This window comes from Canis lupus, chromosome 3 (assembly GCF_011100685.1).
Source record: "Canis lupus familiaris isolate Mischka breed German Shepherd chromosome 3, alternate assembly UU_Cfam_GSD_1.0, whole genome shotgun sequence".
In the NCBI taxonomy this organism is placed as follows: Eukaryota; Metazoa; Chordata; class Mammalia; order Carnivora; family Canidae; genus Canis; species Canis lupus.
Window position 1 is genome coordinate 28,891,913 of NC_049224.1, and position 13,519 is coordinate 28,905,431.

The window sequence follows — 13,519 nt, forward strand, 5'->3', positions numbered from 1 at the left end:
CCACTGGCTCTTTCCCTTCAGGCCGTGAACATGCTAGGGCTTTGTTAAGCTTTCTTTTGCCTCTGCATCCTCACAAAGCTTCTACTGTTTTCTGTCCATCTTTCCAGTCTTCCTGTTCACCCTTCAACTCATAGCATTCTGCTTTTTTCCTTCCATCTCAACTGCCTTGCTGGGGTCTGCAGTAACACTTGCTGCTTTTTATTCCTCTTTGCATTATTTGACACACATTTTCTTCCTGACCACTCTTTCCCAGTTTCTTTTTTTTTTTTTTTAATTTTTATTTATTTATGATAGAGAGAGAGAGAGAGAGAGAGGGAGGCAGAGACATAGGCAGAGGGAGAAGCAGGCTCCATGCACCAGGAGCCTGACGTGGGATTCGATCCCGGGTCTCCAGGATCGCACCCTGGGCCAAAGGCAGGCGCCAAACCGCTGCGCCACCCAGGGATCCCTCTTTCTCAGTTTCTTCTGCAAGTTGCAGTTCTTCATTTCTATTTAAATGTAGGTCCTCCCCAGATTTCCACCTTATCCTTTCTATTGTTTATCCTTTTTTTTTTCTCTCTGATCTTATCTCTTTGTAAGGCTTCAGCTCTTCCCTTTACCTTTCTATTACTTCCAAACTCATATATACTGCCCTGACCTCTTTTCTGATTCTTGATTTGTATTTCCAGTTATTTGCTAAATATCTCTTCCTGAATAATTCAGTGGTACTCAAAATAGAGCATGATTAAAGCCAAATCATCTTGTTTAATCCCCAAAACTCTACTACTTCACTAGTTATCATTCTCCCAGTTTTTCCCATTAGAAGTTTCAAAGTCCCTTCCATCCATCACCATATCTGTCCCTTCTGATTCTAAAATACCCCCATCTTCCCTGTTCTCAGTCTAGGAGTGCAGTGTTATAGAGCAGAATAAAAAAATATATATTTCTAAAGCAGCATTATATAGCAGACTGTGGAGTAGGATAGACCAGAGTGCAGATCCCAGTATTGCCACTTGGTAGCTGTGTGACCTTGGATGTGCTGTTTGACTTCTCATCAATAAGTTGGAGGGTAACAGAAGCTACCTCTTAGGATCATTATTACTAGAAATTACTAAAATTAAACACAATGTAAAACCCCTACCTAGACTATTAAATTAGATTCCTAATGAATCTACTTCCTTAGATTTCTACTCTACTACATCTTAGTAGATGTAGTAGAGTTTCTGAAATACAGTGGGATCATTTATTTTCCTGTGTCAAAAATCTCTGGTTGTTTTCCTTGTTGCTTCAGGAAACATTGAAACCCCTTTGTCTTAGTTATATGAGTGAAGTAATCCTATACTTTGTCATACAAATCAGGACACTTTAGAGAGTGAAAGGAGTCCAGAACAACAGCCACAAACTGGGACTGTCCTGGGAGAAATGGAGATGAATGGTAATGAATGTATATGGGATTCTTTATAGTGCACCCCCAGCCTCATCTATTGACATACCACACTGCTCACTGTTCCCAAAACAGGTCTAGAATACCTAGTACACCCCTTTCTCTGCTCTTGGAAATGTATCTTTACCTCACACCTGTAGAATTAATCAGTCCCTCTTCTGTGAACTATAATACTCTGTACATATCTTTGATGTAGCATTTACCATTTTTATGAACATAATTGAACTCTTCCTCTCTCACTGACCTGTAAGCTTTTAGAGTCAGTCTCACTTGTCTTTTAAAGACAGTCCCCAGGGAGATCTGGGTGGCTCAGTGGTTGAGTGCCTGCCTTTGGCTCAGGGTGTGATCCCGGGGTTCTGGGATAGAGTCCCACATCTGGCTCTCTGTAGGGAGTCTGCTTCTCCCTCTGCCCATGTCTCTGCCTTTCTCTCTGTCTCTCATGAATAAATAAATAAAAATATTTGAATAAATCAATCCCCAGGTACTTGTACAGTACATGGGATCTAGTTTGTATTCAGGTAAATTTATATTGAATTAATAAATCAGATTTGTTAGTTTTCCTTAGACAATCCACATGTGAATAATTCAAAACATTCTTTTTTTTAGTCTAGTCTTTACCTTGCTCCATAAAAAAATATCAGGCAGCTTATAAGAATATAGTTTATAATAGCATAAACATGATTTTTTTTCATTTTATTTATCCCTACCGCACCCTTCAATGAAGTGTCTTAACCTAATGTTTGTTAGTTTTTTACCCACAGTCCCCATCTCCCTGTCCACCTTCCCACTGGCCATGAAATGCAGTTCTCACATGAATGTAGAAGTCCTTTTGGGGACAAAAGCTTTCCTGATAAAAAGAATCAGATCTGGTTGGCTCACGTATTTACTACTCACTCTTCCATTGTCACTATTTCTTCTTAAGCAGAATGTGAAAATGGTACCTAGACATGCAGCAGCCATCTGGCAATCATGAGGATGAAAGACAACACACTAGGGATGGTGGAGTTGAAAGCTAGAATAACCTAGGTCCCCAACAGCATCTTTAAGCCATTGAAGCAGCCTTTGGTAACTCAAGGATTTGTTGTATACTAGACAATGTGTGCATAGTATTAGTTTGATTTTCTGCTTATTTGCAGCCAAACACATTCCTGATAGACTCATCAACCTAACTTGAAACATGTAACCTAAAAAAATTCTAAAGAATTTTTAATAAGTTTTTAGAGAGTAGTATGTCCTAAGATTAAAATAAATGCACTCAGTATTACTATTCTATCTGATATGGGTACAGAGTTGCCTTTCCTACATTATTCATATCCTGTCATTTGAAATAACAACTTAGCACGTGTTGATCAATATTAATGAATACCACTACTAAAAATGAGTTTTTGTTTTAAAAAAGCAAGTTTGCAGATGAGGTGTTACTTTATTAGTACATATCTAAACACAGTATGGTCACTCTATTTTATTTTTTACTAAAAACTAATATTTTTAAAAGAGATCTTAACCATTTAAGACTAAAGCACTCCATTTTCTACACTTGAAATGTACAAAGTAAAGAGAAAATACTACTTCTCTATAAGCTGCATGAAGCATTCCTTTGGTAGTAATGAGTATGTATACCCATGATGCTTACCTGTTTTTAAAGGTTCTACATCAGGACGCCTGGGTGGCTCAGAGGTTGAGCATCTGCCTTTGGCTCAGGGCTTGATCCCAGGGGTCTGGGAGTGAGTCCCGCATTGGGCTTCTTGCACAGAGCCTGCTTCTCCCTCTGCCTATGTCTCTGCCTCTCTCTGTACATCTCTCATGAATAAATAAATACAAAATCTTAAAAAAAAAAATCTATATCAAATGGTGTAGTTACTATAACTGCATATTTCTGTTAAAAAAAAAAAACTTTTCCAACTCATAGAGATACATTTCTCTGCAAATAGTGTTGGGGAATTTTTCAAGCCTTTTTATTTATTTTTTTTAAGTTTTTTAAGATTTTATTTATTTATTCATGAGAGACAGAGAGAGAGAGAGAGGCAGAGATACAGGCAGAGGGAGAAGCAGGCTCCATGCAGGGAGCCCAATGTGGGACTCCATCCTAGGGTCTCCAGGATCAGGCCCTGGACTGAAGGCGGCGCTAAACCGCTGAGCCACCCGGGCTGCCCTTTCAAGCCTTTTTAGCTGTTCTAGTTAAGCCAAGATCTTATATGGTATATGCTGACATATGCTTTCATCACATCTATTCAACTAGCATAGTATTAAAGAGAATCTTTATTTATTAAGCATTTAGTCAGCTTTGATGTGTTTTTCTCTTAGTACCAAGGACGATTGCTTCAATGTTAATATTCAGCCACCTGTTGGAGAACTGCTTTTACCTGTGGCCATGTCAGAGAAAGACTTTAAGAAAGAGCAAGGTGAGAAATTAACTACAATTTACTAGAAATTGGCATCCCAAATAATATGTACTCTTCTTCTATCTGGTCTCTAGAATAAATTACCATATATACATAGCCATTAACAAATGTCAGTGAATCATCTTCTAGTTTTTGGTAATCCTTTACTTCCATAAAATAACCTTAAAAAGGATATGTTTGTCTACATTCCTGGAATACATGAAAATTGATTACTATGTCTTTAAAATAATAAATTGACTCTTAATTTTTCACTTCTGGGAATTATGAGTTTGTCAACCTAATGATGTACTTATGTGTTTTGCATTAGTGAAAATGTGAGGGATTTGAAACTTACCAAAGTTCTGCCACTATAAATGTTATGTCTCTGTATTTTCTTTTACTATAGAACTGTTTCTCATGTCCCACTAATATATTTCTCCCTGCACACATTAGAGTGCCTCACTCTTCAAAATAAAGTCCTAATTATAGCTTTAAAATGCCTCCATTTTCTTTTGACCTAATTCTATAGTAAAGAAATGCTGTGTTTGTCTGGCTGTATCAGAGCTGAAATATTTTTAAATACGCACCTAAGAAGAAAATATTTTCAGCAGAATGGAAGTATTAGTTTGTTGTGCTTGCCCCAGAGTCCACCATAACTACTAATAAAAATGAATTTTATTTTTTATATGAATAAGGGGAAATAACTGTGACTTCATGTATTTAATTGAAGATAATATAAAACTAGGGCATATTTAAATAGCATAGTGTGCAATTTCTTAAAGTTTATGTGAGGGTAGGCTGTTTTTCTTTCTAGAGGGATTATCATACAAAGATTCCTTCATTTTGAGGTTGTTAAACCATATATGTCATGTTTCTAGAAAGTACTGGTCACATACAAATATCTTTACCTAAGGAGAAACATATGCTTCCTGGCACTCTATCATTATAGTGCCAAAGATCTTTTTTTGTCCTTCTTTTCTTTTTTTACTTTTTCTTTTTTTAAGGCCATTGCAATCCACAGTGTTCCCAAGACCTTGCAGAAGAATCTCACAAAGAAAATTTCATACAAGACTGTAAATTAATAGTAATCTTGGGCAGCCCCGGTGGCTCAGCGGTTTAGCGCTGCCTTCAGCCCAGGGCATGATCCTGGAGACCCAGGATCGAGTCCCACATCAGGCTCCCTGTGTGGAGCCTGCTCCTCCCTCTGCCTGTGTCTCTGCCTCTCTCTCTCTGTCTCTCACGAATAAATAAATAAAATCTTTTAAAAAATTAATAGTAATCTTTTGGGATCCCTGGGTGGCGCAGCGGTTTGGCGCCTGCCTTTGGCCTAGGGCACGATCCTGGAGACCCAGGATCGATTCCCACGTCGGGCTCCCGGTACATGGAGCCTGCTTCTCTCTGCCTGTGTCTCTGCCTCTCTTTCTCTCTCTGTGACTATCATAAATAAATAAAAATTTAAAAAAATATATTTAAAAAAATTAATAGTAATCTTTTATTTTCTGCCTTATTTTTAAATGATAAAAAAGAATGACTAAATCCCTCTTTGCATTTGCTTTTCTTGGAAGTTGATTATTGCTATAGAAGAAATCATCTTTGTGATTCTATGATTTTATTTTTCTATTGATGAATTGATGCTTACATTTGCTATTCTTACCCTTTGCTGGCTAAAGCCTGCCTCTCTGCTTTACACCTGCTCAGCAAAACCAGGTGAGTGGCACATAAGTGACTGCGTAAGGCTTTGGCACATTTATTGTTAAGGGGATATTTTTTTTTTTTTTAAAATGCAGCTAAAATATATATCTATCTAAAGCAGCAGATTATTGTTTACCTTTTCTATCCCTCAGCTTTGGTTTAGAATACTTGATATTTCGATTAAGTGTTTTGTGCTCTGCTGTGACTGAGGGATTTTTCCCTGACTAGCCATACAGAACCGTAAGCGCATGAGAGAGGTGCGCTTGCAGAACAGCTGTGGTCCTCTGTGGAGTTGTTGCCAAAATTCCTTTTTCTTCTGCCATTTTACTTCTATGGTTGTTGATTATTTGTCTGAATAAATCTGGCAGCTGTTTGCTATGTTTAATAGAGCAGAAAGGCTACTCTGAATAAAGCTATTTGAAAATTTGTTTATATGAAGTATTTGTAAATCCTTGCAAGTCTCTTGGCATTTCTGTATCATTCTTTCTGTCTTCCTGAATTCATTCTTTGATATGGGACTTGATGCTGGCAAATTTACCACAGCTTTAAAGAGTCTTTTCAATAGCATCTTTTTAGTTATAGATTTCAGCTGGTTTGGTAATCGAGGTCTCAATTCTGAACCTTACACATGTATTCTTTTATTATACTACTCTAGGAAGAGCTTAGCTTATTTCAACAAATGATACCTAGAAAGGACTCGCTAACTGAAAATCTTAAACATCCATTTCCTCAGATTTTATCAGTGCAAACTTCTGGATAGTAAAATACTAGTAAAGTTATGAAGTACCTATGTGTCATTGCGTGCACACATTACATAATTTTCTACTTCAAATAAAATGAACTTAGATACTTAGTACCTCATTTCACAGGGCCTGTGTTTTTAAGACTCAAGAAATGCATTAAATGCATTAATTAGAATTTAACTGGAAAAATTCTAAATAAAAAACATGAGGAATATACTTCTATTTTTATACTAAAGATGTACATAATTAAAAGTTTGTACCATATTAAGAGTGCATCTAATACATCGCGCATATTAATTTTTTTTAAAACAGAAAAGGTTTCATTTCTGATACGCAGCCTGATCTGTCATTGTTTTTCAGTTGTTGCATTTAGAGTTTCATGGCTAAACATGAGTCAGGTTGGTGGTCAAAGTGCTTGCTAAAAGACTTTTATCCTATGTATTGAAGTTAACTATAATACTCGTATTAAGAACTTGAAATGAGATGCATGATTTTTCTCATTGAGTTTGGAGCATTGCAGAGTTAGTGATCTAGCTGTGGAATGATTTTGGTGCTGAAAATAACGTGAGACCTTCTCAAAAAAAATTTGGTTTCTTAAGGCAGTTTTAATAATTATGAGACATAAACCAGCTGTTCATTTCAAACTGCCTCCTCTTACTCATTTTCTTCGTATGTTAAATCTAAAACTTAGAAAAAAATTTTAATTTTATTTTCTTATATTGATTTACATTTTAGCAATTAAGTACAGCTGATGAACGTAAATTAAGTACTCTGTCCCTCTGCCTCTCCAAAATTTAGGTGAATTCTAATGAAGCAACAAATTCTGTAGTCTGACAGTTTTAAAATATTTTCCTGGTGACTTTACCTTTGTTATGTATGAGCAGCCTATATGGTATCTAAAATCAGTTTTTTATAGGAGAAACTTATAATGATACCTTGGCATATTTTTCTTTCTCGTTAATTTGAGAATTCCTGATATATTTTCATTTAGAAAAATCTCTGGTTTAAGAAACCTAGAATGTTTACTTAATTTTATTATGATTTATGCATCCATCTTATGGTTTCCTAGCTAGTAAGATGCTAATTCTTTAAATGGTCAGACATTTACTATTTTCTGGCCCTTAACTACCACAAGCAATCATATTTGATGCCCCTTAATTAGAGCACCTTTTTTTCTTTCCAGGTTCTTTTTCCACCTCAGCAATCGAGACAATACATTTGCTTACCATGCTGCTCTCCTAAGTGTTCTTTTGCATGTAAATTAATCTTGATTCAGTTTACACTGTCATGCTGAGTGGTACAAATTGCCTATAACAATAAAACAGCATGAGTTAAAAATAAAGGGGGGTGGGAAGGCAGATTGAATGTGTGCCTTACTTGATAGGATGTTACTTTGCTTTATGCCAATACATTAGCTGACGATAATGAATCTTCTGTTCTGAAAAGCATGGTTTAGTTGATTTTTTAAATTTTACTTCAATGGAGCAGTACCTTGTCTTTTATAGACCAAGTTAGACAAACCATTAATGACAAGAGTGTTAAGGTTAAATATGAAGCAATGCATTCACTTCTCTGAGTGCTATCCATCTTTCCATTTACAGGAGCTTGACAAAAGTACTGGCTTTGTACAACATTTCCTTTAATTACATGCTGCGGGAAACAGGCTTTTAACATAAACATAGTTGCATTCATTTATTCAGCAGTTGCTCTTCAATAGAGCTTAATGGAGAAGGTTTAAATCCTAAATGAGTACACACATCTCTCAGCAGTGTTATGTCAGCATCCACTGTGCTTTACTTAAAAGCAGTGTTTGACTGCTTGTGTAGTTTTTAAAGCTTTTGCCTAATATTGAAGTTAAACAGTCTAAGACAGAACATAGTGTCCCCAAGTTTGAAAGTGGTTAGTAAAAACTGCTTTTTGGTAAAAGCTAGATAAGTCTTTTTACAGTGTTAGGCTTTCATATCTTTGTGCTGCTAATCATAGGGGTTCTTTTAAATTTCAGGTTGCATTTGCAGTAAATAACTAAATTAAATATATAGCCCTGAAGGTTCAGAGCCTTTTGAAAACATAAAATCAAATTTTACCATTTTCATGAATTTTGTAAACTATTGTGCACATATCAAATGTTTCAAAAGATTATCATTTTTACTAGATACCATTAGATGTCAATGACTTATATCACAGTTCAAGGTAGATGGCATTTATTATAATTATTTTGGTTTTTTTTAACCTCGGTACTAAATTTCAATATTTGTTCTAAGTGGCATGTTACTGAATTCGTTCACTGAACATTTTTACATGAGATTCTGATATTAATGACATGTCATGTTAACCATATGGGTTTTGTTCATAATTTTGCTTAGCTTTTTTTCTTAAATATCAATTTTAAATGTCTTTGGAACTTAAGGTTTTCCATTCACATTTTTTCCTTTGCTTCCAAATGTATTGCTTCAGAAATTTCGGTTGGTGTTTTTGTAATTAATATATAGTCCCATTCATTAGGCAAATACTATTATATTTAGAGATAAATATAATATAGCTGTTTAGATACGTGTGCATTTTTTAGAACCACGTTAACTGTTCAGTGACTTTAAGTCATTGCTAAGATACCTTTGATCCATCAGTTGAGGCCTTTCATCAGGTAATGGTGCTGGTTATTCCAGACTCACTTTCATTTGTTTGTAGACAGCATTTGGCAAGAGAGATCTATGAATGAAAAGGAGAGGGGGAAAAAATTCTTAAAAAGTAAAAGCGTGAATAGTTAACATAGTCTAAATTAATTGGGTATATTTTTTAAAAGGGACTGTAAATGAATAACATCTTTGTGGTTCCACATTTGTATCTTATAGTATTGAAAATCAGATATATTAAGAGTTAAGTTCCACTGCATTTTAAAATACATTTTCCTACACAATAAGGATTTAAAATTTTTTATAACATTTGCAGTTATTTTAATTCTATGATAATTATCTTGAAAATTATATTCTGGAGTGGCGGGTTTTTTTGGAAAAAAATTTTTAATTTTGGTTATGAACTTAATAGTTTTATTGTAATTGTCATAAAGAAATTAGTAAAGGGAGCCTTCTTTTGCTTTTACAGGGATGCTAACAGGAATGAATGAAACTTCTACTGTAATCATTGCTGCACCACAGAATTTCACTCCCTCTGTGATCCTTCAGAAGGTTGTAAATATAGCCAATGTAGGTGTAGTCCCTTCTGGCCAAGATAATATATACAGGTAGGTTTATCAACATGTGATATGGAGATAAGTTATGTATATATATGTACATGTAAATATGTAATTTTCAATTCACAGTTTTCCTTGAAAATAATAACCCTGAGACACCTGGGTGACTCAGTGGTTGAACATCTGCCTTCAGCTCAGGGTGTGATCCCGCGGTCCCAGGATCGAGTCCCACATCGGGCTCCAGTCCCACATCGGGCTCCCTGCATGGAGCCTGCTTCTCCCTCTGCCTGTGTCTTTGCCTCTCTCTCTCTGTGTGTCTCTCATGAATAAGTAAATAAAATCTTTAAAAAAAAGAAAAGAAAAGAATAACCCTGAGGGATGCCTGAGTGGCTCAGTATTTGAGCACCTGCCTTCAGCCCATGGCATAATCCTGAAGTCCTCGGGATGAAGTCCCACATCGGGCTCCCTGCATGAAGCCTGCTTCTCTCTCTGCCTATGTCTCTGCCCACCCTACCACCCCCACCCCATCTCTCTTGAATAAATAAATAAAAATCTTTAAATAATAATAATAATAATAACCCTGAAACCTGTATCTGCCCTCCCTCTCTTTGTTTCTGATGAGATATTTAATTGATTGATTTGTGTTAAGGCTCTCTTCCTATTTCATGGAATCCTTAGTACACTGGAATGGACTATCCTGAAGGGCAGTGTACTTGGGTTTTATAATAGTTTGGTGATTTGTAAAGTTACCTTTTATGAGATACAGTTGAGAATTTATCCTATTTCACCAGATTCAGTGGATTTCCAGGAAGAACTATTTTATAAAGCAGTGCGATTGTACTTTTTCACTTGAAATGGAAGAAGTTTGGGTACCACATTCAGAGTGATTTTTACAGTGATCCCTTAAGAGAGATCCCAGTAATTAAGGAGCTTTTAGAAAACCAACGTAGGGCCAAATGCAGCTTCTATTTCTTAGACCAGATATATCTTCACCACCCAGCATCTAAAGCATGAGATCCAAGTCATTTTCCTTAAAGGTAGGAGAAAATGTGATTAATATGGTTGCCCTGTTTGTGATCTTATATGTGCCAGTGGCTTGAAATGAAAGTAAAGATAAAAATGATTGCCTTAAACAAACATGCAGTTATTACTTAGTCTTCTGTGAGCTCAAAGGAATTCATTAATTCCATCTTTAATTCCTTTGCCATTCCACTGACAATGGTACACTTCTGCCTTTATCTATGTATATAGAAAATAAATTTAAAATCAAAGAGAATGACTTTAGACCTTAAAAAAAAAAATTGAGGAAAGGGGAGTACCGGGCTAGCTCAGTCAGTGGAGCATGCAACTCTTGGTCTCAGGGTTTTAAGTTTGAGCCCCACACTGGGTATAAAGATTACCTATAAAATCTTTTTTTTTTTTTCAAATTAATACAGAGGTAAGAGAGCCCCCTTATAAAGAGGATTGCAGTTGATCTGGGTTTTAGATTTATCTCTGCCATTATTGGTTGTGGTAATTTGAGGCAAGTGATAACTTCTTATGCATTTTAAGATCTTCATCTGTTTAGATGGGGATGGCAAGGAAAAGAAGGGGTAGTGAAATGAAATCTTTGTTATCTATGGAAAAACCTTGGTCTTGGCCTTCGAAGAACTCAGTTCAAGTCTTGATCTGCCATTATTGAATGAGAGCGAATCTGCCATTATTGAAGGTGTCTAACATCATCTACTAATTGTGACAATGAACACTGCATTAATCAAAAAATTTACCCTATTTTTTTGTGTTTTGTTTTGTTTTGTTTTTAAAGAAAGGTCCTTGGTTAAGTTATTTAGCAGGTCTGATGCTTCCATTTCTTAATATCTGACAAATCCTATCTATCTCACATAGGGTGATGATAAAATAATAAAATGGATATTAGGTCATCATACTGGTACGACCATGCAAATACAGCTTATCAGTTAATGTTGTTCAGTAGGGGGAAGAGTGAAAAGAAGGCTTTTCAGTGAAAATATTTTTACTTTCTTGGCAGGAAGTGATTTTCTCTAGCAGAGGTTCTTTGATTTATTTATGAATACTTTGAATTATTGAAATTCCTGAAACACCAGAATATCCTTATACAATATGAAATTTTACCTGACACATCTAGTATCCAGCAGTACTTCAGTCCTGTTTTAGTATGTCCTTCTGTAATGTACAAAAAGACATATGATCACCTGTGTTTATGTTGGAACTTCTGATTTATTTTTTGTTTTGTTCTATATGTGGGTTAACTTTTCTGAAAGCAATGGCAGCTTTCCAGATTTTTGTTTCTTAGAAGAAAACAGCCAGATTACCTTCTCAAATCCAACTAATATAAAAGCTACCTTCCTATTGGGAAACAGACTAAGAAAGACACTTAGCACAGTTGTATAATTTCTATTAAAGCATTGTTTGCATGTAACTAGTCTTGGTGGTTTGGAACTTAATGCCTTTTCAAGTGATTAAATTATAGTCAATTCTCAATTGTCTGTACTAATGCAGGGGAAACACACAACTAAAAACTGTTTATATTTGGCTCTGGAATGCAGAGATTGCACTCAAACTTAATGTTTATGGTCCTTGTACACATCTGCAATGTCTTGGCACTTCTCTAATCTGGCTGTATGATCAGTAGCCTGGTGTTTGGCTCTGTAACTTGGGGGAAGAGCCCAAGTTACTACACAGTCAAAAGTGAAAAACATACCTATCTATAATTAAGATTAGGTTGTGCTGTCTTAATTTGCCTCACAAGTCTCATTAGACGTAACTGAAAATGTTTGCATTCGTTCTCATAGTATAGCCATATTAATGTTCTAAATTTCAGAAAGCTTCCAGGCAATAAACACCTGGAGTTACTTGTATTTTTCATACAGAAATTGTTAAAAATTGTCATCATTCATATGTAACTTTTTTTAAAATATTTTTTTTAATTTTTATTTATTTATGATAGTCACAGAGAGAGAGAGAGAGAGAGGCATAGACACAGGCAGAGGGAGAAGCAGGCTCCATGCACCGGGAGCCCAACATGGGATTCGATCCCGGGTCTCCAGGATCACGCCCTGGGCCAAAGGCAGGCGCTAAACCGCTGCGCCACCCAGGGATCCCTTTTTTAAAAAAAATATTTTTCATATGTAACTTTTTTGCCAATTTTTATTTGCAGTAACAAAAATTAACAATTGTTGGTAAAATCTGTACTGATGCCTTTCTTAATGTCATTTAAAATGAAGTAGCAGTTACTGTTTATATTATAATAACAAATGAACAGTTTATCACTTTATTGAGTTGTACTCATGTTTTTAACTGTAGTGTTTGGTATCGTATTATCCTCTGGAATTAATGAGTTACATCTAAACTTATATGTCAATCACAAAATTGAAATCCTTGTGAGCTGTCTGACTTATTTATTCTTCTGTGATGGTTACTTTTTGAGTTGATGAAGAGTAGGACCAATGCCATTCTTGTATTAATGGTAATTGATTTAAGATGACTTTAAAAGAACAAGGGTGAGAAGTATTTTGAATATTAATATTTTAAGATATTAAAATTTCCAGTACATACATCAATACATTACTCTTGGTGGGCCTATGTTCTATTTAATTTTTCAGGATCTTTTATTTCTGAGAGGACTATTCAATAAGCACCAGAGTATTCTTTCTGACCATTCAATGAATAAAGTTTCCACTGTCTAACTTTGGAATAATTTATTCCCACTGCTCTTAAAATTTGAATAGTTTTTACATTAAATGCCAAGTTAAAGAATGGTTAATATAAGAATTATCTACGAAAAAGGGAATCTTCGTTAATATGCAGAAGTGCATAATAGCGTAAAGTAGATATTTTAATTGAATACATAGCAGAAAATGGTTCCTACATATCAACAGAGAATGGCCTCCATTAAGAAAAAGTCAATTAAAGGAGCACAAGTTTTATGGAATTCATTTCAAAAACAAGGAGCATTTCTTATGTAATTAACTGCTTTTCAAGATCAGTGAGAAAGCATATCTGCTGTGAGATTATATGACCTTTAGTTTTGATTTTCTAAATGAGCAATAGTCTTAAAAAGCCAACCAGTATACTT

At 35.3% G+C, this 13,519-nt stretch overlaps 1 protein-coding gene across 1 annotated transcript in view; it reads left to right on the forward strand.

Annotated features, from left to right (window-relative positions):
* Positions 1–13,519, forward strand: part of AP3B1 (adaptor related protein complex 3 subunit beta 1) — a 266,465-nt gene that overhangs the window by 244,029 nt on the left and 8,917 nt on the right. Inside the window, 2 exon segments of the mRNA NM_001002974.2 lie at positions 3,728–3,825; positions 9,339–9,477. Of these exon segments, the coding sequence (NP_001002974.1) occupies positions 3,728–3,825; positions 9,339–9,477 (237 nt within the window).